The sequence below is a fragment of the Poecilia mexicana genome, unplaced genomic scaffold (assembly GCF_051168715.1).
Source record: "Poecilia mexicana isolate PSO_F unplaced genomic scaffold, ASM5116871v1 scaffold_1, whole genome shotgun sequence".
Classification (NCBI taxonomy): domain Eukaryota; kingdom Metazoa; phylum Chordata; class Actinopteri; order Cyprinodontiformes; family Poeciliidae; genus Poecilia; species Poecilia mexicana.
Window position 1 is genome coordinate 16,313,960 of NW_028263370.1, and position 27,949 is coordinate 16,341,908.

Sequence of the window (27,949 nt, forward strand, 5' to 3'; positions counted from 1 at the left end):
ATAAACATGAACTGAACTGACTTTGTGGCCTTCCTGTTCCCCTAGTTTTCATTCAATACACCAGAAGCAAATTGTTGTTGCATTAACCTTCTTCTTCTAAACCCGACCTCGATGGTCTCTGTTGAAACACGACCGTGTCGACACAACGTGTCGACACTTTCTGCAGAATTTCCAGCGCAGTCTCCTTCCTCTTAATCAGATTTATTTAATTCCTCCCTAGTCGGGCCTTCTGTCGTGGGTGGCTTTGCGCCCCACTGCAACCTTCCTGTGATTCCTGCACACTTGGGGTTTATTTTTAAACCGAGCCGGGTCGTTTTTGGTGCTGCTGCTTCCTCGAGTGTGCAGCGCTTCAGTTTGTGTGTGAGGAAGCTTTGTGGTGTGGGTTCAAAGGCTTCAGCGCCGAAGCACTTCCTCATCCTCGGTTGCTCGCATCACTTCGACCCAGAGAGATCAGCCTGTGAGCGTGCTGACCATGTGTCCTCTCTCTGGCTTCATGTGAGCCTCCGGTCCGTCAGACGGCGACAGCAGGAAGTCTCTGGGATGCTGGGGAGCTTCGGTGGGATGTAAAAAAATCTGGTGAGTGTTTGCACTTTTTATTTTAGTTTCATTCTAACCAGTTGTACACATCTGCTCATACATACACTTTCCTAAATGTGTAATCTGAAAAACTCCTCGTTTGGTTTCATGTTGAACACTGGAGACTCAGTCCTACAGTCAGAGCTTTTAGGATTCCCAGGACCGTTTCTCCACCTTCAACATCACGTTTTTACATTCCTCTAATAATAAACTGATTAACAATGATCGAGGATGACTCTTTGTTCATCTTTGGTCATTTCTGAGACAAAATCTTGATCGCAGCGAACTGGGTTGTGTTAGAAAGCTTCCGGCCCAAAGAGCCATCACCAGCGGCAGCAGCAGCATAAATCACAGCGTTCAAGCGTAAACGTCTCCTGCAACTCCTTCAAGTCTTGATGAAGAGAAAACCTGATCAGAAATTAAGTTCGGTGATCTTCAGAAACGAGTTTTTACTTCTTTTGTTTGCACAAGAAACCCCTTTAAGATGTAACACGCGCACACACAGGTCAAAGGTTAAACTTCTGCTCCTTTTGATGTACTTTATGCTAAGTAAAAGCAGGCTTTCTGTCTTTTCTAGGCTTTTAACACCTAACTGATGTGATTCTAAAGTCAGGCAAGCTAAATTCAAGTGTAAAACTGCTCTTCCACTTCATTCATTTTACACAGAGACGAAACCAAAATAGAAACGTTTCAGAAAAATGAATTACATCCCAAAACGGGCAGATAAGCACAAAATACACGAGTCAGGAGCTTAAAGGGCGGATTGTCTGGCTAAGATTTTCAGACACTCTGGAGTAAAAATATCCGTTTTCATTATGAAACACAGTTAGAATAATGTTTTCTGTAACATTTGTAGTTGTTTTACACCAGCTGAGCAGCAGTGTGCAGCAGAAGGTGGTGGAGGTTTAGCAGGGTGTTACTTTGTTCTCCATGGAGTCGAAGAAAACTCAAATTGTTCCAGCAACTTTTTCAACTAATGTCCTGACTCATATCTACAACCTCTTTCTTTCTTACCATGAGTGATGTGTAATACATGAGGACGACGTCATTTCAAACAAAAAAATAAACATCTATTGTTTGTTAAATTAACTTTTTGAATTAGGTTTAAGACACACAAAGCAGATGGTTTTCATGATTTCCGACATTTTTTGCTGTAATCCCAACAAGTCTCTCGTAAACGATGTCCTTCTTCACAAAAAGAAAATGCATTAACTACTGAGCATTTATTTTAAAAAATGACATGTTTGTTCCAGATTATTTAAAAAAAAATGTTTCTAATCTCGTAGTTGTTGTTGAACCCAGTCTGTAGGAAACCCGTGTTCATGGTTGGAAACCATTTCTGTTCATCTAAAACCAAAAATCTACATTTTAAGATTCAGTTATTATTCAGTAAACTGTCACAAACACTCACTTTAGAAATGTACAAAAACTAAGCTATTTACGCTACGATTTACAACACTAGCAGCTTTTATTTTAGCGCTATTGAACAGGAAAGAGGACAGAGAGAGGAAGAGGAGGAAGACATGAAGGCCGAGGACAAGACTGACAGCCTCAGTGAGTGACGTCCTGCCCCACTTTGGATATATTAATGACATTTTTTGCTGTCAGTACGTCTCATTTCACCACACAGAATGAAAGACTTTCACAAAATACTTCAATTAGTTCATTAAACCTCCTAAATTCAACTTAGATTTGCTGCTTTAAAACATGGCGACGATGGTCCAACGCCGTCTGGTTTCTATCAGCAGCATCGTGAACTGGCGTCTCTCCTTTAAATGTGTCAAGTGCAGACACTGAGTCATGAGACGTGTTGCTTTTAAGTGATAATGGTCCGTTTCTCATAGTTGTTGGGTGCAAATTTAAACCTCAGTGTTAGATTCAGTTTCAGTCATTAAACAGTTTTGCTTTGTTTAATCGTTTTTCAAGTCTGAGAAAGTAGCGAACTGTTATTTATTAATCCTTTGTTGGGAACCCTTGTAGAAAGGAAAGCGGTGGCGGCACCAAGCAGGGCAGAGAGGAGAGCAGGAGATCTCAGTGGCCGGCCCGGCCTCACCGGCCCTGTGATGGAGGGAGATGTTTTTAATGAGTTGTAGTATTTACTTACTTAATTATGTAGTTAGTTATGCCTAAGTCCATTTTTTATCTTCCATCTTATGCTGCTTTGACTCATCATATTCTCCTCTTATAAATGACACTGCATTAACCCTTTTACTCTGGCGTAAAAGGGTTAAAGGCCTGCTGAAAACTATGACTTTCGATTTTGGTTTCTCATCCCAAGATTATCACCGGCTCACATCTGGCCCGCCCTTTTGAAAACTTTCTGCATAAACTCCCACACAAAACTACATTTTTAAAGCTTAGCAACAAGTACATATAAGAAAGAGACCACAGTTAAATATACAGAGTTTCCAGGTGTATTTTAAAGTAAAACTAGTAGATTTCTTTCTTTCGTTCTTTCTTTCTTTCTTTCTTTCTTTTTTTTGCCATATTTATGCTTCATGGAGTATTGGGAACAAAGCACCTAATTATCATCCAAAACATCAAAATTAAATTCACAGGATATGGTTAATTTATTGGGAACCGGAAACTGAAAACTGCCTTGTCATTGTCTCGTTTAATCCTGTAATTCCGTGGCTGTTTTTCCGTAAATACGAGGTTCAGATTTAAACCAGAGAAAGAATGTAGTTCTGCTGCCCCCTTCTGCACAGTAAGAGTATTTCTGGTTCCACTGTTTAAGAGGTTCTCACTAACACGGCAAAAAAAAAACCAAAAAAAAAAACTAATCTGAACCATTTCTAGTAATAATTTTTGACATACTTTGTCAAATTTTCTGAAGCTAAATTTAACTGTGTGATCTCTTTCTCTCTTTTCTTGCTGTAGTTTACTTTGAATCAGCTGAGTGATGCCTCGATCTTTTCTGGTGAAGCGCGGAGGGCTGCACCACCTTCGGGCCGCAGTGAGATGCCCCAGTCCTGGTTCCACCCCGGTGGTGTTCGGCAAGTTAGAGAAAAACGTGGAGTCCTGGGACGCGTCCCTGGGGTACTCCGCAGCCAAAGAGCCAGATGAAAAGCAAGCGTCTATTCTAACCTCACAGGCCAACATTTATGTTTCCAGTTGCACCGATGCAAACATGCACCTTCTTCAGCAATTCAGTCCCAAATCCAACGGTAGGAGACATATTCCTTCATGAGTCAAGTTCTTTTAAATTTCCAAATCTTCTTCATGCATCTCTACTTTGCATGTGTTTTGGGATGAAAGGTGCAAAATGCATGTTACTGTAGCATCTTTTCTTGATGAATCAAGTTTGAGATTCAGACTCAAGTTGCATTTAAGTTTCAAAATAAAAGACTTGAAACTTTAATTGTACTGAAGATATTTGACTATACTGCAAAAACATAATATTTTTACCAAGTATTTTGGTCTAGTTTCTAGTTTCAAGATCAAAAATACATGTTTGAATATCTTAGTACACTTGAAATAAGACAAACTAACTTACTCGTAACTTTTCTTAAAATATGAGCTTATTTTAAGCAATTTATTCTTTAATATTGATGAAAAAGTACGTTACAGTGACAGATTATTTCACGCCACACATGCAGTATTTTGATTGAGAGCATACAAATGTTGGAAAAGTTGTCAAATTTGATCGTCTGAGGTTTCATGTTTATAGGTTTATGACCATGTGATTTTTTTTAATACCCTGCATTTCTTTTCTGTAGGGTGTACCTTTATCAAACAGGAGAAAGGGGGCGCTATCCCTCCCGTAACAGGAGCATGGCTGAGTTCTGCCGTGAGCTCAGATTATCCGGACAAACTGTCAGAGGACCTGGGACATCTGACTCCACCACAGCACATCGAGAGGGAGACGAGGAACAGCAGCTGCTCCAGGATCAGTGCACTGAGGCAAGAGTGTCTGCTCTGTGGCAAAGTATGTCAACATTTCAACTATTCACAATTGAATGTTTTTGTACTTTCATTTGAGTCTCTACTGCTACTAAACAAACCCCCCCTCCCCCCCAAAAAAAACTCCGTATAGCTGATTAATGGGATTAAGATCATGTTTTTTTGGGATCTGGAAAGTGAGCTAGCAGCCCAGGCAAAGCTCAGCCCATTACCTAGCAACCTCAGAGAAGCCCAGCCTGTTACCTAGCAACCCCAGAGAAGCCCACCCCGTCACTTAGCAACCCCAGAGAAGCCCAGCCTGTTACCTAGCAACCCCAGAGAAGCCCAGCCTGTTACCTAGCAACCCCAGAGAAGCCCACCCTGTCACTTAGCAACCCCAGAGAAGCCCAGCCCGTTACCTAGCAACCCAAGCAGCGCTCCTGCACAGTTATTCAGCTGTTTTTTTTCTTGTATAACTGTGCATCTGTTTGCAGCCATTTTTATGTGAGTATAAACACTGACTTCGGTGACCATTTTGAATTTTAAAATGACAACAGATCCTAAAACAGTTCTCTCTGAAAGGAGATCGAATTAGGCACAACTGAGCCGACTAAAATGCCCTTATCTAAGAATGATTTTGTTTAAAACAAATGTAGTGAACGTGTTTTGTATGCTCTAACCTGTTCTAGGAAGCATAATAGGTCACCTTTAAGAGCTAAAAAAAACAAAAAAACCTTTGCACCAAGAACTCTCAATATTTTTAGATCATTTTTTATATTTTCAAACACTTTCTAATGATTCACTAGTCTAGCTAAACACCATTCATCTCTTTTCTGCAGATATTTTCATCTCTGTCAAGCCTGAAGACACATATATGCAAAAGTCATGGAAACAAAGCTGCCCACTTCAAGGCCAGCAGGGCTGATAATAAGAAGTCTTCACACAGGGGCAAGGTCAGAACCGCAGATCCTTTACAGATGATTTATATTCAGAAAGCAGCACTGAATGTTGTATTTTAATGACTCTCACTTCCACGTTTCAGGAGAAGACCTTCGGCTGTGAGGTGTGTGGGAAAGTGTTCAAGCGTTCCTCCACTCTCTCCACCCACCTGCTCATACATTCGGACACACGGCCGTATCCCTGTCAGTACTGCGGCAAGAGATTCCACCAGAAGTCGGACATGAAGAAACACACATTCATTCACACAGGTAGGTTTATGCTAGCTGCTAGCATCGGTGACACGAATGTGCCGAGTTGAGCTTCTGGTTGTTACTGAAACTTAATGTTGTACACTGCAGCTTTGACAAACCAACACTGTAATAAGATGCAAACTGGTGTAAACTCTGTAAGCTGCTGCGCTTTTTATATATTTCTATATACAGCTCTGGAAAAAATTAAGAGACCACTTATAATGATCGGTTTCTCTGATTTTACTTAAGGTTTGAGTAAAATGAACATTGTTCTTTCATTCTAGGAACTACTGACAACATGTTTCTGAAATCTCAAGCAAAAAATTTAGCATTTATTAGCAGAAAATGAGAAATGGTCAAAATAACTAAAAAGATGCAGTGCTTTCAGACAAAGAAAAGAAGTTCATATTCATTTAAAAACAATAATGGTAATGTTTTAACTCAGGAGGAGTTCAGAAATCAATATTTGGTGGAATAACCAGGAGATTTTCAGTCAGTGTAGCGGGCTCTTAGTTTTTTCCAGAGCTGCAGTTTAGCTGCTGCACAGTAGGGGGCGCATGCTGCTCGTAGAGAGAGCAATTCCTGTCTGTATGATTAACTGCACAACTCCTGATTTAATCACGACAATTTGAAAAGGTTTTTATCTTGGCAACAGAAAAAGAACTGTTTACATAAAAAGTATACATATTTTTTGAGTAAAAATAGGATTTTCTTCTTATTTTATCTTACAATAGACGACAAAAACAACAGTTTGAGTCTATTGGTGCATCTTTCTGTCAGTAGTTTTTTATATTTATTTCTTCATGAGACTGTCCTGGGAAAACAGAGTGTCTTCAATCAGAGGCTTCTTCAAATTCACTGTAACACAGACAGGGTTATTAACATCTATAATAACTCTGAAGAATTTGAATTCATATGAGTTACATTTATTTTCCCTTTGGGATTAATAAAGTATTTTTAAATTTCAGTAGCATTTTTAATCATTAATATGTAGAAATGAAATAGAGGAATGTCGTCATGTGTGAGTCAACCCTTCAGAAACTCTTAAACCATGACCTGTCGGCCTTTTGCAGGGGAGAAACCTCATGTTTGCCAGATATGCGGCAAAGCATTCAGCCAGAGCTCCAACCTCATCACGCACAGCCGAAAGCACAGGGACGACCGGCCCTACCGCTGCACTCTCTGCCACTACAGCTTCCAGCACAAAGTGGACCTGGGGCAGCACCAGGAGCACCACTGCACCTACCGCTGACCTCTGACCTTTCTCCTTCGTCACACAAAACACTTTGAGGACAGACATCCCTTCCGCCTGCTGTTCTGATGACCAGGTCTCATGTATCTACAGACTTCGCTCAGCTGCAGTGCACCTCGTGTGTCTTTTGTGGCCTAAAACATCAGATGAAAATAAAGACTGCTGCAGCTTTGGATGGAGTTTGCTTGTTTAGCAGCTGCTGCGCTCTGCACTAAACCTTTCAAAAATAATTACTTTTACATTTCTGAGATCTGAATATGTTTGCAGAGATGTTTCTCATGTTTATTTACTGGACAAAGAGAAGAAAAGGCAATAAAAGGTTAAGTTTCAAAACTTCTTAGCGTAATTAGCTTATTTTATTTAATTACGTTGGACAAGAGGAATGTTTCGGGCCATGGGATCTGAGGATTTAATTTATTTTACCATTTTCATATAAGTTTAATTTGTACAAAGCTAGAAAAAATAATTTTATTTGTACTACAAAACCTCTGAATACAGATTTTATTTTTTTTCAACTATCGCCTGCGTCCTGAACACCTTTTTCAGATGAATACTCTGTCACTTATGTTCTTTGTTGAAAATGTTATATATTTACTCTTCTGAAGGCAATTAGTTTATTCTGTTTAGTGTTACAAGAATAAATGTGTCTGAATATATATGCAACTTACATTTTACAGATTTGTATTTCTGAAAACCTGAAAAATCATCTATTATTTCACTTTCATTTCAAAATCATACTTTGTGTTTGTCGGATAAAAATTCAACAAATGGATTGAATTTTGAGTTTCCACTTCTATGCTAATCAGTAGCTCTAACTCATAAAACAACATTTCATCAAATTAAAACCAGACCTTGCTCCCCCAAAGTACAACTGTCTGTGCGCTTAGTTTAACTGCATGCATTTAAACTAAGTTTTATGGAAATAATTTTGGCGTTATGTGTACTCTGTTTTATTCTAATAGTTTCCTGTGTCCATTTTTCTTCCTACCTCAGCTCATTTCTTAGATTCTCCCCAGCTGCTCTTCATTTTGTTTATTGTACTCACCAGTTTCCCAGGCCACAATCACATATCCACACTATTTAAACTCCCAGGATTCATTCTGTCATAATCTTCTGTTTTATTCCTGTCACCCTAATTTCTGAGTTTCCTGTGAGTTTTGTAAGTTCATCATTAAATTCACCTTCATCATCCATCTCAAGTTTGAGTGAAGGCTCAGGTTTGAGTGAAATCATTGGTAGAAAATTGAATCCCAAGTCTTTTGTGAAGCCATCAAGCCTAAAGTCCACAAATAAACCGCTACCATGAAAATGTTAGTCTTCATTTAATTACATTTGGTTGCAACATGAGAAAATGATGCATTTTGTTACATTTATTTCAATAATTAGCAATTACCATTTTATTCAAATTTATTCAGCGGTTTATGATTACAAATGCAAAACATTCTGCACAGAACATGAATTTCTCTTTAAGCATCAGATTTAACATAATGGACGCTGTTGATTCTAAACATGACTTTTCCACCAGCTTTGCTCCGACTAAATAGAAACCTAAACAGATTGCTGAAGCATAAATCAAGCATAATCTAAAACAGCTGCATACATGAAAGTATTTTTTCTTTTTAGCTGGACACACTCTGGTTTATCAGCCGCAGACTTTAGAAACCGTTTCTTTTGTACCATTTGGCTCTGGCAACAACATCATTGGAGTAATCTTTGCCAGTTGTGTGTTGATCCACATTTTCATATGTATGGACCTTTCCATCCCCCGTGTTGTAGGCCGCTATTCCTCCTGCAGAGTAAAAAAAAGTCATAATAATCAAACTATAATAATCAGAACACCAGTGTGCTTGTTAAATATTTTTTATAAGTTCACCAACTTATCCTACTGAAGAAAAAATATATACCAGAGTAAAATTATCCACAATACTAAATGTAATATTTAAACTATTTATTTATTAGAATGGCAAGGACATGAACTTGCCAATAAATGTTACACAGAGTCAATTTGAATGCTGAACAGCAGGGGGCGCTTCATTGATGAATACTGGCCTTATGAGCGGCGGTAAAGCCTCTCAAAATGTTCGATGCAATAGTTAGATGTTCAGTCAGAGAGGTGAGCCGCAGCCTCACCTGTTCATGTTACAATGGAGCGGAGTTGTACATATAAAGTAGAATAATTTATTTAACAGGGAACAGGACATAGAGCCTGGTGTATGGCATAACACCGATATTGTGTATGGCATAACACTGCATGACATTATTACTTATTTTGTGGCGTTAACAGGGCCGTGTCTAGATAATAATTTCATCTATAATCTAGACAATTTCATCTAAAGTTGGGTACCAGTAGCAAGAGAGCGGAGCTACAAGCTACAAACACTGAATAGAAGAAGTGCTGCCATCGATACCGTTGCAACCAAGCATGATCTAGTGTTGCACAATACAGTTTTACCAACTTGCTCAAAGTCTAAACTGGTACTGTTGTGCATATAAGGTGTATGTTTACCTTCTTCGACCAAACGCCCCCCAAAGGAATCCCAGCGCCTCCCTTTTGTAAAAGTGTCTGCCAGCGCCCCCTGTCGTCCTCTGAACGCCCCCCGGGCGGCGGTACCGCCCACGTTGAGAACCGCTAATCTAAAGGCACTAAAGATTTAGATTACAAAAAGCAGTGCCAAAACTTGAATAAACTGTTTATTTACCCACGCAAAAATATTGAACATGCAAAAACTATGTTTGTTACAGTGGCTTAAGACATGTTTTTCTAGTTACACAGTTAGCATGTTTAGTTTAGCATAACTTAACTGAACCAACTTAAAGTGAAAATGATTGAACCATTATAAATTGCAAATTACTGTTTAATTTTCTCCTTTGTGAAGTTTGTTTTGTACCATAATCTGAGGTTGCTTTTTCTTTAAAAAAAAAAAAAAAAAAAACATAATAAACATTAACCTGCCAAGTAGACTACAGATGAAAATTAGTCACTTGGTTATAATTGCATGTAAATGTTAAGTAACATGTAATGTCCCATTTGTTTTAACTTTTTTTTAAAAACTGAATCAGCAAGTATTTCTGCCAAAATGGTCGACAGCTCCGGCGGGTGTGGCCAGACATGGTGACCAATCAGATTTCAAGAGTAGACGGTGACGCCACTCGGCCCCGCCCATTAGGCAACCGCCGTGGCCACGCCCGTTCAGAGACTCACCCCAACCGCCCCAGTTAGGCAGCTGGAAGACGTTTCAGAGAAATGCTCAGGAGTATTTTCTCCAAGAGGCTACTGTGAGAAACAAACCTTTCAGCTGCTGCTCTCTGCTCCAGTTCGGGAACTTGTTCTGAATCCTTTTAATGAAATGAATAAGGATCCCTGTAGCTTGGCGGAGATGCTCCTCACTGTCCCAGTCTCCTTCCTTTTGGTGATATCTAATATCCACCTGCATGTTTATGGAAATAAAAAAGCGGTAAATCTCTCTTTGTGAAGCATTTGGTAAGATTTAGCATGTTGGAACTAAATTTGTCGACCTGCATGAGTCCCCAGCCGTTACCGTGATCCCCCCATCCGTTATGCAGGATGTTTCCAGCTCTGGACTCTCTGGAGATGATGGCAGCAATAAGGGCTGGATCAATACCGCACTGACTTCCCACTCTGTTGATTTTTGATTTGTACTTATTCATTCTTCCAGAATCCGTTTGGGCCATTTTTTCTGACGCCTCCACACCTGTTTGGAGAAATTACAGCCACATGAGTTTGTCGTTTTTCAGCCCAGCAGATTAACATTTTCAGTTCAGTCAGCTGTTTATCTTCAGTATCTACCAGAGTAACCCAGTCTATCCTGCTGAGAAGTCTTCTCAGAAGCACCTGAGGCAGAAACTCTAGTGATGTCTCCATAACCTGTAAACATATCAGCATTTATATAAAGAGCATGAAATAGACACATTTTACATAATATCAAATGCTTTTTTTTCACCACATGTCCAGCTGGACTGGTTGAAATAATACTTGGTTTTTGCCTGCTTAGTAAAATATTTTAGGTTTAAGGACGAAAAAATAAAAAATTCTCTTACTTTTAAGTCTGACATCAGCATTTGATGTCAGCGTTTGTACGATACGTCATGTAAACAATAAAATACTCACTCATCGTTGCAGTTTCTCTTGCTGATTCTAAGCAGAAGTGGAAGATCTGTTCCCTGTTCTGTGCTTTCACACTCTGTGCCAACTGTTTGCAGAGTAAGGAGACGCACCCAAAGGAAAAAGTTTCCCAAGAGCCACGGCCAATTAGACGAGATTAACCTGTTTCCTTCAACGTTGTCATTTTTAAAAAAGATATCGCTAGCTTCATTATTTTGTGTCAGAGAGTCATTTATTTATTGAGCTATAAAGTGTGATAAGTAGGACGGCCTGACCGTTTGTGGTCCACTGATCTGATGCTTTAAAAGTAACGACACCGACCAAATGTTGTCTTTTATTACATTTATTTCATTTTTCTCCATTTTACACAAACTTATTATGTCCTTTTTGATAAATGCAGGACACACTGCACAGAACATTAATTTCTCCTTAGACTACAGATTGACTCAGACAAATAAAAACCTGTCAGACCAGACGGTGTAGTACAGAAGCGTATTATTATCATGGAGGGAAATAAGCTTTTAAACACCATTACATATTGTTCAAACATAAAAATTACCTTTCATAAACATACTGATACTTTTATCATATAATGTGCTAATTAAATTGCACAAACATGATGATTACATCATAATTTTATCCAGAAAGTGGCAGTAGTATGCCTTTAGTCCAGAGATGTCAAACTCATTTTTGTTTTGGGCCATATCAGGATTATGAATGTCCTCAAAGGGCTGGTTGTGGTAAAATGCATTGATGAAATTCATTAATAAACTCTAAAATATAACTAAACAGCAGCCTCTGCATTCGACGAGTACTTCTTAAAGTTAAGTAATACCAAACATCATTACATTGATCTAATTTGGTGGAGTTCATATGAAAACCACAGAAAACAACTATGGCCAGAGGGAAAATGAACAAATTCTGGTTTTAATCTTTTGAGGTAAAAAGTCAGAATTCTGAGAATTTTGACTTTTTTTCTCGAGTCTGTCTTTTCCCCCATAATTTTTACTTTTTGCTCAGAACTTTGACTTTTTAATTCTCATTTCTCATATATTTTTTCAGAATTCTGTCTTTTTTTTTTCAGAATTTTGTCCAAAAAATACAAACTTTTTCTCAGAATTCTGACCTTTTTTTCCTAAATTTTTTTACCCTAGAATTTTAACTTTTTAATCTTATAAGATTAAAATCAGAACAATTCTGGTAAATTCTGAGAAAAAATTCAGAATTTTTTTTTTCCCGTGGCCCTAATACTCTTCTGTTGAAAAACTGCTTTCATTTAATTTAAAAAATATTATTTAGGCATACAATGGTTATTTTCAAGGATCTATTTACACATCCCTCTGGGCCACCACAAGGTTCCTGGTGAGCCAGATTTAGCCCCCGGGCCTTGAGTTGGACACTTGTGCTTTAGTCCATACATAATGAAGGCTAGTAGAGAATGGTTAAGTTTCTCTTCATGTTTGGTCTAAGACATGGAGAGATGCTGATGCTGCTGCACACTGTGGATGAAAAAGTATCAGATTCTCTCTGAGGAGGATTTTAAACAAAATAAGGCAGAAAAAGTCCATTTCAAACTTCTAGATTTGGTTTCGGTCGTCATTAAGCAGCTTTGTTGTAAATGCAACCTGAAGGCATATTACCACCACTATCACATGAAATTATCACATTTTAGAATAAAACATTTGTATTATATAGTTACCATGTTATCAAGTGACAGTGCTCAAAAACGTATGTTCCTCTGTGACAGCAATATGCTTCTGTATTATAATAATCAAAAACTGTTGCATGAATAAACATGTTAAAAATTTGAGTTTGCATGGAAGTATCTTTTCTTTATAGCAGGACAAACACTGATTTATCAGGTGCTGAATTTAGTAACCATTTCTTTTGTACCATTTGGCTCTGGCAACAACATCATTGGAGTAATCTTTGCCAGTTGTGATGGCATCCACATTTTCATATGAATGGACATTTCCGTCCCCCATGTTGTAGGCCGCTATCCCTCCTGCAGAGAAAAAAATAAGCCATAATAATCAAAAAATACAACGTCTGTAGCTCTTTTCAAATAACAGTATTTCGCTCTAGAGTTTTCTCTTCTTTAGGTTACCTCTAGTCAATTTTAAACCACTGACCTTTTATATGTAGATTATGCATTCCCTCCAGGATTTCATTATTTATTTTTGGGGAATTTTTTGGTGCTACTTTAGAAATATTTGGTTGCAATATTCTTTCCTCATTAAACTGCTTCCTAAAACTAGACATAGAAGTCATTAGGACTTTTTACAACAAATTTGTGCTATGTGGACACATAACAAGCTTCTCCTTAACCTTTTACATATAAACAACTTTAAGCAGTTAAGCACAGTTTGTCTCCATGAGTCCAAACATAAAGAAAACAAACACAGTTGAAAATAATGATGCACCGCTTCCACCTTCTCCCTAATCTGTTTGCGACCACTGCATGCTGCATAAACATCTGGTTTTTACCTATTATTTATGTCCTTAGAAGCTGCTTTTCTTGACAGAAGTGCACACACACACACACACACACACACACACACGCACACACACACGCACACACACACGCACGCACACGCACACACACACACACACACACACACACACAAGCATGGTGTGTAGAAGGCATTCATGCACACACCAATTGTCTGACTTTCCCCACAAAGCATGAGTGCATCTCACCAAACAGGAAGAGCAACTGGGTGGAGACAGGAAACACAATCACCTCTAAATTCTCTGCAAGGAATGAACTCTGTTGATTCCTCTGCTATTAATTGTTTATTATCCCTCCAGCAGTTTTAAGCATTGGGGTCATTTGGGCCTCTTAAGTTTTTTACTCTGTGCCCTGTCTGGTGAGGTCGTACTAATCCCACGTTAGCTTTTCCATATGCGTGTGTGGTTTTGGGAACTGACGGTCTGAGGGTAAACCCAGAACTCTCTCTTTCCGCTTCCCCGCTGTTGGACTGTGACATTTTCTGAGCTCCTTCTGAGCATCTTGCTAAAACCGCAGGAGGATTAAAACTAGATCTGATCTGCAGCAGCAACCACGTTCAATATAACCACAACAAATGATTTGCACCTCAGCGAAACTATAAACCTTAAATGACATTCTTCACGTCTGAATACTTGAAGACATCTGGCACACAAAGAGACTCGCCAAACATGAAGAGCAATCTTCAGTCTCTTCTCACAGGTCACAAAGACAGTTGGACGAAATCTCAGACAAAATGCTGAAGATTAAACAAACCTTTCAGCTGCTGCTCTCTGCTCCAGTTCGGGAACTTGTTCTGAATCCTTTTAATGAAATGAATAAGGATCCCTGTAGCTTGGCGGAGATGCTCCTCACTGTCCCAGTCTCCTTCCTTTTGGTGATATCTAATATCCACCTGCATGTTTATGGAAATAAAAAAGCGGTAAATCTCTCTTTGTGAAGCATTTGGTAAGATTTAGCATGTTGGAACTAAATTTGTCGACCTGCATGAGTCCCCAGGCGTTACCGTGATCCCCCCATCCGTTATGCAGGGCGTTTCCAGCTCTGGACTCTCTGGAGATGATGGCAGCAATAAGGGCCGGATCAATACCGCACTGACTTCCCACTCTGTTGATTTTTGATTTGTACTTATTCATTCTTCCAGAATCCGTTTGGGCCATTTTTTCTGACGCCTCCACACCTGTTTGGAGAAATTACAGCCACATGAGTTTGTCGTTTTTCAGCCCAGCAGATTAACATTTTCAGTTCAGTCAGCTGTTTATCTTCAGTATCTACCAGAGTAACCCAGTCTATCCTGCTGAGAAGTCTTCTCAGAAGCACCTGAGGCAGAAACTCTAGTGATGTCTCCATAACCTGTAGAAATATCAGCATTTACATAAAGAGCATGAAGGAGACAAATTTAAATGTTAAATCGTACATCAAATGCTATCTTAAACCACATTTTGTGCAAGCTCTGTCTGAAATAATGTTTATTTTTTTACGTAATTAATAAAATATTTTATATCTAAGGAGAAAAAAATGAAGACTTCTGTTTCTTTGAAATGTTACAGCAGCATTTGGCCAGACAATATACATCATATAAACAATAAAATGCTCACTCATTGTTGCAGTTTCTCTTGCTGATGCTCACTTGGAGCTGAAGTGGAAGATCTGTTCCCTGTTCTGGGGTGCAAACACACTGGGTGCAAGACAATATTTTATACCTTTTTTACTGCCGTCTGTGCTATCACACACAGGAAATTGTGCATGAAACGTCCCATTCTGTCCGTTAGAGTGTTTGAATGCATTTTGAATACAGGAAACCAGACTTTTACCACAATAGCATTTGTCACCACGAGTGATAATGCTCGCTCATTTGCAGTACATCATTTGGTGTATGGAGGCAGAACATGTAGATGAATGTTGTTGTGATGAAAATAAAGTCTTAAAATACAAACATTTAGTGTTTTTCAGTCATCTGGGATGCTTTCTGTTCTCTGGCGAGGATTATTATGGTGTTGAATGGAGCTTGGAAATGTAGAGATTGTAATAATGAATACATGAAGGAAAGTGTGTAATCCCTCACAAGAAAACCAGGGCAGTTACAGAGTTACTGTAAATGTCGTGTCTTAGGGCACATTTACAAGAAGAGGAGGCAAGAATCCACTGAGGTGTACCTACGATGAAGAGTTTCAAGTTGTTGTTTTTATTATTTTTAATAGATGCAGTAAGTAGGGATACAACTTAAAACAGGGAATCAGGTTTATTGTGATGTATTTTGTTGGTTAGATAGAAAGTGAACCAGATCTCAAAAACTTTCTTTAATTCTTCTGTAAGTGACATTGCTTTAAAATCACAAAGGGAACGTTTTGCCATCTCTGCTCCATTACTTGTTAAGAAAGAGCATAATAATTTCTTAGTACTTCTGCTTAAAATCTGATATAAACCACATGGGTCTTAATTAATGCTCCTTCATTGGATAAATAAACCAATTCACATTAATCAAACTACATCCGCAATCAAATTAGATTTAGGAATCTTGTGATCAGCAATGGCTGCCATTTGTGTCATTCTCTAAAATGTTCCCAGCTTCGTATTTCTGAAAACAAGGCATCTCCGGGACAGGCGGTGTAGTTCACCACCTGCCTGTGGCCTTGGATGGTGTAGTTTCCTGTCAGTCCTCCTCCATTCACAGCGCAGAGCGCCAGGTGGTTACGCAGCAGGTCCATGGCGTGGCGAGACGGCAGTGCGGCCGTGTAGTTTCCGATGATTGACACGCCATAGCCCAAGGCGTTGTGTCCCCTGGTGTGTCTGCCCACGTGGCTCCAACCCCGTCCTTCATAGATGTAACCATCAGATCCGACCACGAAGCTTATAGTAGATAATAATTCAATATATCAGAAATCATAACATGACTTATGAAACGTTTTAGCAGCTGGTTCCCATACACTGTAAAACATCTGAGCTGCATTTAGTAGTTGTGTCGACTGTCTTCTACTCTTTAAGTCAAATAAATTTAGACAGTTTTATATTTTGAACCTAAATGTGAGTTTGAGAAAGATAAACTTACAGTAGTAAGTTGTGTTAACTTTTTATTAGAATAGAATAAACTAGAGTTTTCAGGTTAGCACTTAAAAAACTGAAGGAAGAAAAAGACAGGAGTGGGAACTATTTCCCAGAATGCTTAGCGGCTTGTGTCTGTATCCTGAGATGGAAGTGCGTCACATTGATCCGACTCTGGTGTTTTAAGGAAAATGTTCATTTTAAAGCTTGACGATAATGTCCTGTTCACACTAAATGTTTCTGAGCTGAATTCATTGTGATGTTTAATAAAATTCATTAATTCATGCAATTTGAAAAAATAAACCAGCCTCATGACTATCAGAACTATTCAACTTTGTGAACCCTCACAACAAACTTTGTCAAAGAAAAAACAACATATGATCATATTTGTAATTCAATAGTATAGGTTTCAATCTTCATATTCTGCAACAAAGCGAAACTTTCAGAACCTGATTACCTATATCCAATGTCATTCCAGCCACGATCTTCTTGGTGAAAACGCTGCATGGACCTCATGTTACGGGAGCAGCTTGAGAAGGACAAACAAGGCCGTGAAGGCTCGTAAGTATGATGAACATATAGAAACCTGAGTGGAAGTGAGAGTGGAATCGGTGTATCCCGTGAAGCTTTCGCCCCCCACTGGCATCGAGGGATGATCTGAGGGCAATCTGCATTCAGGAGGACACAGTTAATTAGTTCCTATCTCAGAACACCATCATTTATATATAAATGTAATCATTTATAATCATTGTAATGCCAAAGTATTCTTGTCCTTTCAACAAAATAAAAACTGCATTTTTCTGACATTACATGTTGTAGAACAGAATATTTTATTGTAAAACAAAAGGAAAACTAAATATTTTTTACATTTCTCAAATGAAATCTAAAAAGTGTGGCCTGCAAATATATTTTTGCTGGTGTTCTTGGCCAGACCAATATTTCTTCCCTATTCTTCTTTTCTTTTTAAGGTTTTTTGCTATTTTTTTGTCTAACAATAACATGCATGTATAAAGACTTAAATAACACTCAGAGGTGACACAGCTTCTCAGGAAACCGTGGCAAATCTGTCAAACGATTTACCGAAGCACATCAGACAGGCGTCATCGGTTGTTATTTCTAAATCTCACTTAAAAATACATTTTTACTTCCTGCTCTTCAAAACAAAATGAGACTTTGTTTATAATTGTTTTATTTCTTTGGTAAATTTATAACTTTTCATCTTGAGGATTTGAACCAACACTCTGCCTTCTTTTAATCCTACATTTTTTGGCAGCACATTAATCAACATTCTTCAAATTTTAAAGTTGTTCTTGCTATGCTACAGTTTGCTATGCTATGCTGTGTGGTATGGTTTGATATGCTAATTTAATCTTTGCTATGCTATGGTGTGCTATGCTATACTTGGTGTGCTATGTTATGATTTGCTATAGTTTGATATGCTAAGACAGGGGTCACCAACTCCAGTCCTCGAGGGCTACCATCCTGTAACTTTTAGATGCGTCTCTGCTCAAACACACCTGGATCAAATAAACTGCTCGTTTCCAGCCTATTGCAGAGAGGAATGAATGCTGGTGAGGGAATTCAGACATTTTGGAGCAGAGGTGAATCTAAAAGTTGCAGGATGGTAGCTCTTGAGGACTGGAGTTGGTGACCCCTGTGCTAAGCTATGCTAAGCTATGCTATGCTATGCTATGATATGCTATGCTGTGCTAGGTGGTATTGCTGAGTATTTAGCTAATTCATAATTTCTTCATACTCTGACCCGCTTCTTTGCCTCTGCAAAAGACAAGGATCCCTACAGCATGATGCTGCCACTACCATAGTTCTCTGTGGTGTGTTCAGACTTAATTGAAATCCATGCACTTTGTGGTGTTGATCTATCACATAAAATCCCAATAAAAATACATTGAAGGTTGTTTGTAGCATAAGAAACTTGCTACAGATGTTTTAAAAAGTTCAAGGAAATGTAAACATTTTTGTAAGTTGCACTTTAGCCTCTTTACCAAATATATCACAGTGTCACCAGATGACATCAAAATCTAAAGTAAACAAAAGTACAGTTTGTCTAGTAAGCACAAGTAAAAACGGAGTTTGAAGCCTTACCTTTCCAAAACAGTTTTTACTTGCAGCCTTATTTTATGCCTAAATACGTCTGACATGATAACATTACTCACCCAGGTATCTGTGCATAAATGTTTTTAATCCATCCTGCACCGCGTTTCCCAGACCAGAGTCCAGAGCAATCCATTCTGTCTTCTCCAGCTTCCAGACCAATGTCAGTGTCGTCATCACTTCAGCGTGAAGATCAAGTGACTCCAGAAGTTGCCTTGAAAGTTGCCTCCTCTTTGGGCTGATGTAGCTTGTCACAGCATCAATGCCTTGTTTCTCAGTCAGAGTGAAATTATAGTATCCTCTTAAGATCTCACTGAGGGCCTGAGGCTGCTCAGTCGCTGGTAACTTGCTGAGGTGATTGCCCAGTATAACTCCATCCATGCCACCGTTTATAACAGCATCTGTGGCTAGAGTGGCAGGCCGAGATAACTTAAAGACCTTTGGCTGCTCCACGTTGTCCCAGCACCCGTTGGGACCCAGACGCATGGACGGTGGGATGTCCTGGAGGCTTAGCAACGACAGGCCCAACGTCCGACCGAGGGACAGAGGAAAGATACCAACAGCTTCTGTTCCCTCCATCTTGGCTTTCAGTCCTGATTCAATCCCTAACAGTAGGGGTGCAAGAGCAACCGTGGTGCCGTCCGGAGCGAGGACCACTCCGCGCTCCTCACCGTGGTCAGTCACAATGTGGTGGATGGCCTTATCAAAAAAGCTGAAGGATGTTGCATTTAGGATCGATCCCTCCAAACCCTCTGTGTCACTGAGATTGTGCGACGCGCCTAAGAAATGGACGGTCATCAGATCGTCATGGCCAGCCGTCCTCCGCAAAGCCCTAACCAGAGCCAGGGGCGACAGGCCAGGGTTGGAGTCTTCAACCTGCTGCACAGCTTGGATGAAGCTCTCCATGTTACGCAAGTGGACGCCTGAAAGAAATATGGTGGATATTTATTATAGATCTGTAAAGTCATTGATCCAGAAACCCACTCACTTTATGGACGTTCACTTGTGGGATTTGAGATTGGATCTTAATTATGAGCCTTAAACTAAAATGAATGCTGGACTCAATGAAAAACTGCCTTGACCAGGTTAGGATAGGTCTATAGACAAATCCAAATTTTTTGGCATAATGTCATTCTTAGACAATAAGATTTTAGTCTGGTGAGTTCTGCCTATTTTGAGCTGTTTTAGGACATTTTGTCACTTTAAATCCAATTAATCTGCTTCTGGCCACGCCCCCCAACTCAATGTTTACACTTGCTTCTGAAAATAGCAGCAAACAGATGCACAGTTATACAACCACACATCTTTGAAAAGCAGAAGTGGAGCCTCCTGCAAGTGTTTTGTCAGCTATAAAATACCAGCAGACATTGTACAGCATATGCAAGAGGTAAAACCAGCTGACCAAATGTGCTGGAGATCCGGTTGGGTTGCTAAGGTGAAGGGCTGGGTTGGGTTTCCTAGGTAACGGTGTATGAACTTACTGCCAAAAAATAAATTCCTGCTTTAGACAATTAAGAAGTTCAAAACAAGAACCAAAAACCATCCAAAAAATATCTGGGTGTTTTTTTATAAGACCTTTGGCTGATTTTAGAAGCACTTGAGACCCAAATGGAAATATAAAAATGTGCAACATGTGAATTTTGAACAATAGGTCCCATTTAAAAATAAAGCAAATATTTCTTTCTGTGAAGAATCCTTTTAATGACATGACAGAGGAGATGCAGGAGAAATTGATTTCAGCCAAACCATGCAGATCCCGTAAGGTTTTGGAGTTTCAACAAACAGGACAAAAAAAGAACGTAATCCTAAAAAATGTTTTAAAAATCATGTTTAATTTTGTCATGTGTTTTTATGATGCATCCAAAACAAATATTTTTGCTTGCAATTACAAAAATGCACCAAATACATTTGTATTTTATCCCAGCAAAATTTTAAAAGGTGAATTTTCTTACAAACGTTTCTCGTGTCTGTCTTTAAAGGGTTAAATAATGAATATTGTCACATTTCTATGAAAAGTATCTTCATCCATATTAACATCTTCAGATTAGATGCCGTTTTCTTCTAGGATGATATTAATACACTTAGTTCTGTAAAAATTAACTGGATAAATGTCCTAGAAAGGCAATATTCAATCATAAAGGTTAATTGCCTTTGAACTTAATGAGCTTACCTGCTGGCCTGTTGTAGACGGTTAAGAAGTTTAAAGCAAGAACCAAAAATGTAAATCGAAAAAAAATCATGTTGCATTTCCTGGTTGTTAGCATTTAATGTCCAGTTTTTAATTAAATAAGATAACAGGATATGTCTAAGATGTGATCTCTTGTCAGCTGTCATAAAAAAATCTCCTCCCCAGTAAGAGCCTGGAGGGGCTTCTGAGGGTTTTGTGTACGTTTCTTTTTGTGTGTGGGTGTGCATGCGTGACTGCAATGCTCTGTCCCAATAGGACTATTTGCCCACTCATGGGTACAAATATTGGTTTAGCCTACAGTCAAGCAGCAAAGTCTGCTTCTCCTGGTTAATAAAAACAGTCATGATGAAGGTTTGTTGTTTTTTTTTTTAAAGAAAGATCCGACTTTCCCGTAATGTCATTGTCCTTACAAGCAGATCCATCCATGGCTTCTTCTGTGTGATTGCTTGAATGATGTAAAAAATAAAGCACATGTAGAGTTAATGTTTGCCATCTAGCTGCTGAGAATGACTAAACATCTGAGTCACTGCTCATGGCCAGTTAGCTGAACGTAGATTTGTGGGGAAAAAAAACAAGTTTAGAAAAGTTAGCTTGCAGGAAGATTTTTTTTTTTTTTTTTTTTTTTAGAAATCCTGCCAAGCGGCTCATTCTTTTTCACATTTAAAGGCTTTTAAATATCCATCTGTGTGTAATTATTAGTGATAAACACAATGAAATAAGTGGACTTTTTCATAATATGGTGGTCAAAACCGAGATTTTGCCTTTCTGTGTGGCGTTTGTGTGCTCTCTCTGTGATTTTGTGGATTTATTCTCACTTCCTCCCACAGTTCAGAAACATGTATGTCAGGTAAATTGACCTCTCGTAACCGAACCAAATTAAATCAAATCAGGTTTGAGAAAGAACAGGTTAAGGATCCATTCAGAACTCCACCCATCTACTTATTTGACACTTTAAATCGGATCAAATATAATCCAGAGTTCCTGGAAAGGGGAAGTAGGCCTTTAATCTAGTACAGAATAGAAATCTGGAATTAGAAACAAACATTGTATCATTAATGTTCAGTTAATTTTCTGACATTATTTGCCAAGTTCTGTATGCACAAAATGAAAATGTGTAACCAAAAAAGTTTAAGTCTGTTTAAGCCTTACAAATAGACTTAAACTCACCATATTTAAGTCTGTAACATGTTTTAGAATTCAATCTTCAAAATGATCTGAGTGAAAATGAAATAAAATAAAATGCTGTAAGAGTTGTGATTCAGAAGGATAACTGAATCATTTTTCATAATGTACATATTCAAGTAAATTGGATACATTCTGAGTAAATACTTTGACTTTTCTCATGCTGCTAGTCCTCCCACCTTAAAATAATTTGTGTAGATAAGGCCAAATGAAACTACATTTGTAATGTGCTTTTTTTATAGGGCATGTTTTTAAAGTTTTACTTTAGTTTTTGTGCTGTTGCTGTTAGATATAGATACAAACTCATTTCCCTCTGTGAAAATCTCTGTGGTTTCTCACTTCTCTTTCTGCAGGTGAAGACTGTTAGATATTTTTTGGTATTATCATTATTACTTTAGTTCATATTCAGTCTAATGTTAATCAGTATTATTGTGATTTTTAGGTTAAAGTGTTCTCTTCCTTATGTGTGTATAAACTGACCTGGAGGTCACGACTGACTGTTTCATCTTCATGTGAAACAGTTAACTCTGTGTTTTCCAGACCTTAATTCTTATCAACCAGAATACCTCCTAACTGCCTGTGAGCAGTTGTATTTTGTCTCTTGTTTATCCTCCCTCTTTGTTGACAGTTTGACCTAGAGCTGAACTGGGCTCAGACCGTAGATCAGATATCACACCTGGAACTGAGTTGCTGGTTTGTTTAGGTTAGAAGTTTTACGACCTTTGTTGTTCTTCCTGACTGCCCCTTTTGGTTGTTCTGCTTGACAATAAAACAGGGGCTCGCGTGGAAGGAGATCAGAATTCTCTGTGAACGGCCTGGAGAGGCCGTGGCGGAGAGTTTTCCTTTTGCAAAAGCTTGTCTATAAAATTCATATACGTTGTCTGTGGTCTTTTTATATAGGTTCGAGAAAAATACCTATCATTTGGTGCCGAAACCCGGGATCTCTCAACCCCCCCCCGCTGACAGGCAGAGGAAGACGCGCTGAATCCGTGCACGGCCAGAGTCAACAGGACCTGGAAAGAAAGACCCAGGAAGCAAAATTCTTCGCTGGGCCAGCGACACATGTCCGACTTTGTCTGCCAACGGCGGAGTGACGAGATCCGACTGGACAACCCGAAAACTACAGAAACGTAGGTGAATTTTAAAATGACTATTTTAGAGGTTTGAGTATCCTTGTTAAACAGCGTTTTGACTAAAACTCTGGGGTTTGAGTATCCTTGTTAAACAGCGTTTTGACTAAAACTCTGGGGTTTGAGTATCCTTGTTAAACAGCGTTTTGACTAAAACTCTGGGGTTGGAGTATCCTTGTTAAACAGCGTTTTGACTAAAACTCTGGGGTTTGAGTATCCTTGTTAAACAGCGTTTTGACTAAAACTCTGGGGTTGGAGTATCCTTGTTAAACAGCGTTTTGACTAAAACTCTGGGGTTGGAGTATCCTTGTTAAACAGCGTTTTAACTAAAACTCTGAGGTTTAAGAATCCTTGTTAAACAGCGTTTTGACTAAAAATCTGTATTCAAAGAAAAAAAGGTTTGAGTCCTTGTCAGATACCAGCTTGACTAAAGAAGTTATAAGGGTCCCAGTTGACAGAGTTTCACCTAAAGGCAAAAGGAAAGGCTCTTAGAGAGCCTCCTTACTTAGAGGACACCTCTTAAGGGTACGTCTTCACATAGATAGGAAACTTAATATTACTGTTCTGTTATTACTGTGCTGATATTGCTGTTTGCTTGCTGCTTTGATGTGTGTGTGAAAGAGTGATTGGAGGTTTAAATACTGCTCAGTATTTTACCTCATATAATACAGTGGGGTTAAACAGCAAACCTCTTGTGGATGCAAAGGCAAGATTCTCCCACTCGACAGAGTTGAAGCGGAGAATACCACAACAAGGTCTTTTTAATTGCTGGCCTACTGAAAAGATCTCCAGTTCATAGGACTCCCTAGGAGTCAACGAACCTGGACTAAATTTAAATAAAAATTTTCTAAGCTAAAAATTGATCAATGGCAAACAATTGTGGGAATTTTGGAGAGTAGTGAAGAAAGAAAAACTGGAATAAAAAAGGCTAAAAAGGAGGATGAGCTGAGATGTGCTAAATTATGGTTAAAAGCGGCCATAGATCGGAAAGAACAAATTAAAAAGGCTAAAGACAAAAAATTCGTAGAAGCAAAAAACCTATTTGTTAGACCGAAAGATAATAAAATCATTCTAAGCACACGGAGTGCTGTAACGGTGCAGGGAGTGGAAGCTCCTGCAGCTGCTCCTTCCCCCGCCGCTGCAGTAGCTCCGTGTGCCCCAGTCCCAGCAGCACGACTGTACCCCTCATTAGAGGAAGGTACACAAAAGATTGGGTAGAAGTAAGAGGAAATTATACAGGGAAAATAACTAATAATAATATTTTAGCTCCAATTCCTGCTCTCTCTCTGATCCTTTTAAAACACAATGGGATCTGTTGTGTGAGAGAGTTAGAACAAATTTCCGTAAAAAGGCAAATTATAGTCATCTGTCAGGAATTAAACAAAAAGTTGGAGAAGACGTGGACGACTTTCGTCTACGGTTTGAGAAGGAGTTCAAAGTTCACAGTGGGATCACTTATGATGAAGGACTAGAAAGCGTATATCAACAACTAAAAAACGCTTTAATGTCTAGTTTCCGCCCTGAAATTGAGGGCTGGATTAAAAAACACCTGGTTGAATATGATGCTGCCTCAGTCCCACAGCTGATGACGTGGGCACGTCATGCAGAAAAAGTAGTCAAAAAACCAAAAAACAGGATCAGATGTTTTTCATCTGGAGGATTTTGGAGAAGTAGACACCTCTGTTGTTTTCCGCGGCCCTCAAGAGGCCGGGGGAGAAACAGAGGCAAAGGAGGTCACTTTAGGCAGCGACCCCTAAGTCATAAACCAAAGGACAACGATGTCTGTTGGACTTGTGGCAATACTGGCCACTGGTCAAGAAACTGCCCTTCAAAGAATGCTGCACGGGGCAACAAGAGGGATGGTGGAGTGAGGGGACCACAAACAGGAGAAATACACAGTATGATCAGACTCTACCACACCCCAAAAAGACAAACCACCAGACTAAATTGATGAAATGGTGGACATAAGTTCAGCTTGTTACACTTAAGTAAAAGATAAATAAATAAAAGAAATTGAATTTTGGTATGAAACCAGTGCATGCAAAATAATTTTTAATGTTACTAAAAATTAGGTTTAAGCCTCACAAGTCAGAAATAATTACTTTTAGGAAACACTGGTGTTTGTTTGTTTTGTTTGTTTGTTTTGTTTTTTAGTGTACCTACACTTTCAAAGAAAAACCAGTTGAGAGACGTCTCACTGAAATAAAAACATGGGAACAACTTCCTTGTATGCTAAAAGTGGAATTATGACTTTCCTGAAGGAGGAGAAGCTGAAAAATAAAATTAAATAATAAAATTCTCCCCAGAGAACAATGTTTAATATATTGTGTCGTAATCAGATTACAACACCAACTTGGTGAAATGATCCTTTGGCTGTATAACTGGAGGGGTCAGAGGTCAGAGTAAGGTACCGACCTGGACATTATCCAGCCTCATGTCTCTCTTAGGCCTTGAGAGGAGGGCTGCCCGCTGACCTCACAGTCTGCAGCACTAAGATCGACAAATTTAGAGAAATCCATTGTTCTCTGGTGAGATTTGACTCAGATGAAGTTAACATAAACTTACATTCTACATTTTAAAGGTTAATATTGTACAGGTTAAAAGAGACTACAGCTTTTAACATGTTTCATGTTTATATGTGTTTGAATAAGGAAAGAATTTATGAGTTCTTTAAAACATTGGGTAATAAGCGACTAAACACTATACAATCACAAGACAAAAGTTATATGGAAAATGTTTGTAAAAAGAAAAAAGACACAGAAAGCCAAACAAACCCTAATGGACTTTTGTTTGCTTCTTTCCTTTTCCTCTGTCTGAGCCTCGCTGCGGTGAGTCTGACCTCCGACCTCAACTCAAACCTGTCCTGCCAGATCAGATGACGTCCCTCCTTCATCACCAGCCAATGACAGTTGATAAAGAAGCGAAAAAGGACATGATGATTTCTGCCACCTGAAGGCACTAAGATGTCCGCTGATCCTGATTCCTGGACATCTGGGAACTGCCATGCAGCAAACTACTGTATGGAGTCCTGCTGGACGTTTGGACTGGAACTAAATTCATTGGTGGACAACCTGGACATTCACTAAGGGACGGTCTGGACAACTTATCCAACACCAGAGCCAGTTGGACTGACAGGGAGCTGGAGGAGAGGCGGGGGGAGGGCCAGCTGCAGCGACGCCAACAGCAGGAGGGGGAAGCGAGAAGTGAGACAGTGGAGAAATGCAAGATAAGTTATACACACACCACTGTGATAAAGAATGTGCTCACTAATCCTGTTTGCATATAGGAATAATCTACCCAGAAAAGAACATTTTAAAGGTTTTTAGGTACGATGTTAGATACAATCGTTCATTTTGTACCCGTTAACTCAGTCCTTAACAGAAGGACCAGTGATCCTCTTAGGGCCCACGAGCCATAGGTTGGGAAACCATGAAGAAGAAAAATTATAATCATTAAAAGTTAAACAAAAAAAATTGATAGAGCTATGCAACTAAATTACACCAATTAAAAAAAAAATGTATTAGAGATTCTTAGCTAATAATGATTTTCAAATGTTTTATTTACTAGTTTGGAAGTAAATTAAACATCTTTACGTGTTGAAAAAATTGATATTGCAGTGTTGAAATATTATGAAATATTTCGTTGAATTTAACTGAAAAATTTAATTTAGAGTTTAACAAAGAAAAACCAAAATATAACCCTGCAATTACAATACGTGTCTGCTAAAGTATCTTCTATAAACCTATGAGTTCACCTGCATTAACTACTAATCCTCCCAAAGACTTTATAAAAGCTTAAGTGATTGTGACACATGGGCAATGCCATGTGTAAAAAGGGGGGAAAAGGAAAATGGTGAGGTAACTACATACTATATAACTACTAAATTCTCACATAAAAATTTTTTGTTATGAACTTTTTAGTTAACAAATACTGTTAGATGATGATTGATGCTTTTTCTAAATGGGTTGAAATAGTTCCATCAAAGCATGCAGATGCTTTGATGGTAGCTAAGGCTATCTGCAAAACTATATCCCAACACACGGTATTCCACAGAATGTTTAGATTTAGTGAAGCTTTATATGAGAATCACCCCGACAGCTGATGGTCTAAACACCTTCTGAAATAATTCATGGGAGAGCTTACAGATTGCCTCTGTTTGCTCCAGAATACAAAAAGCTGATGAAGATCAGACATTAGCAGATTATATGATCAGGACTCTCAAACTGAAGGAAGTGTCCAGAGCAAAGTTACTGCCTTATGATTCTCTTCCTGTACAGGAGGCCGCTCCAATCGAGCAAGGTGACTGGGTCTACATAAAGGTCATCAAACGAAAGAACTGGACGAGTCCACGGTGGGAAGGACCGTTCCAAGTGCTGATGACCACACCAACAGCTGTAAAGATTGCTGAAAGACCCAGCTGGATACATCTCAGTCACTGCAAGCTGCAGAGAGTGTTGGATCCCTAATCCGGAGTGGCGGGGAAGGCTGGCTTCACAGGGGTTCCATTTTTTTTTAGGGTGGTTCGTCTCAACGCCAGTGAAGAAACTCGACAGATCCTCACTCTTTAGTTTGGGGGTTCTAACATCTCTGTACGCCCAGCAGCAATGGGGACTCCATATGCCAGATGGATCTTCTACTGCACTGTGACTGCTGTATGCTTGATGTTTGGAGGAGGAAGCGAGCCTGAGTTCCACCCACATGACTACAGAACCAACCTGTAGTGGCAGCTGATGAACAGGACTGCTCACGAGGAGAACAAGGTG

The 27,949-nt window shown here is 39.0% G+C and overlaps 4 protein-coding genes across 4 annotated transcripts; 1 reads left to right on the plus strand and 3 right to left on the minus strand.

Annotated features, from left to right (window-relative positions):
- Positions 1-222: 222 nt before the first annotated feature.
- Positions 223-8,209, plus strand: LOC106922545 (uncharacterized). The gene is made up of 6 exons (XM_014995060.2): positions 223-576; positions 3,457-3,743; positions 4,296-4,504; positions 5,298-5,411; positions 5,501-5,666; positions 6,722-8,209. Exons 2-6 carry the CDS (start codon positions 3,479-3,481, stop codon positions 6,898-6,900), a joined length of 933 nt encoding a protein of 310 aa, XP_014850546.2. The 5' UTR covers positions 223-576; positions 3,457-3,478; the 3' UTR covers positions 6,901-8,209.
- LOC106922546 (lysozyme g-like) lies at positions 8,206-10,796 on the minus strand. Its single transcript, XM_014995061.2, has 4 exons — positions 10,709-10,796; positions 10,417-10,613; positions 10,190-10,328; positions 8,206-8,689 (listed from the first exon to the last, which is right to left on the minus strand). Exons 1-4 carry the CDS (start codon positions 10,794-10,796, stop codon positions 8,556-8,558), a joined length of 558 nt encoding a protein of 185 aa, XP_014850547.2. The 3' UTR covers positions 8,206-8,555.
- A 554-nt stretch (positions 10,797-11,350) lies between these two features.
- On the minus strand, positions 11,351-15,595 carry LOC106922547 (lysozyme g-like). Its single transcript, XM_014995062.2, has 5 exons — positions 15,131-15,595; positions 14,808-14,885; positions 14,516-14,712; positions 14,289-14,427; positions 11,351-13,028 (listed from the first exon to the last, which is right to left on the minus strand). Exons 1-5 carry the CDS (start codon positions 15,132-15,134, stop codon positions 12,895-12,897), a joined length of 552 nt encoding a protein of 183 aa, XP_014850548.2. The 5' UTR covers positions 15,135-15,595; the 3' UTR covers positions 11,351-12,894.
- Positions 15,596-15,817: 222 nt separating this feature from the next.
- LOC106922544 (N-acetylmuramoyl-L-alanine amidase-like) lies at positions 15,818-21,344 on the minus strand. The gene is made up of 4 exons (XM_014995059.2): positions 20,857-21,344; positions 18,749-19,609; positions 17,032-17,242; positions 15,818-16,382 (listed from the first exon to the last, which is right to left on the minus strand). The coding sequence occupies exons 1-4, from the start codon at positions 20,948-20,950 to the stop codon at positions 16,079-16,081; spliced, it is 1,470 nt and encodes a 489-aa protein (XP_014850545.1). The 5' UTR covers positions 20,951-21,344; the 3' UTR covers positions 15,818-16,078.
- Between the last annotated feature and the right edge of the window lie 6,605 nt (positions 21,345-27,949).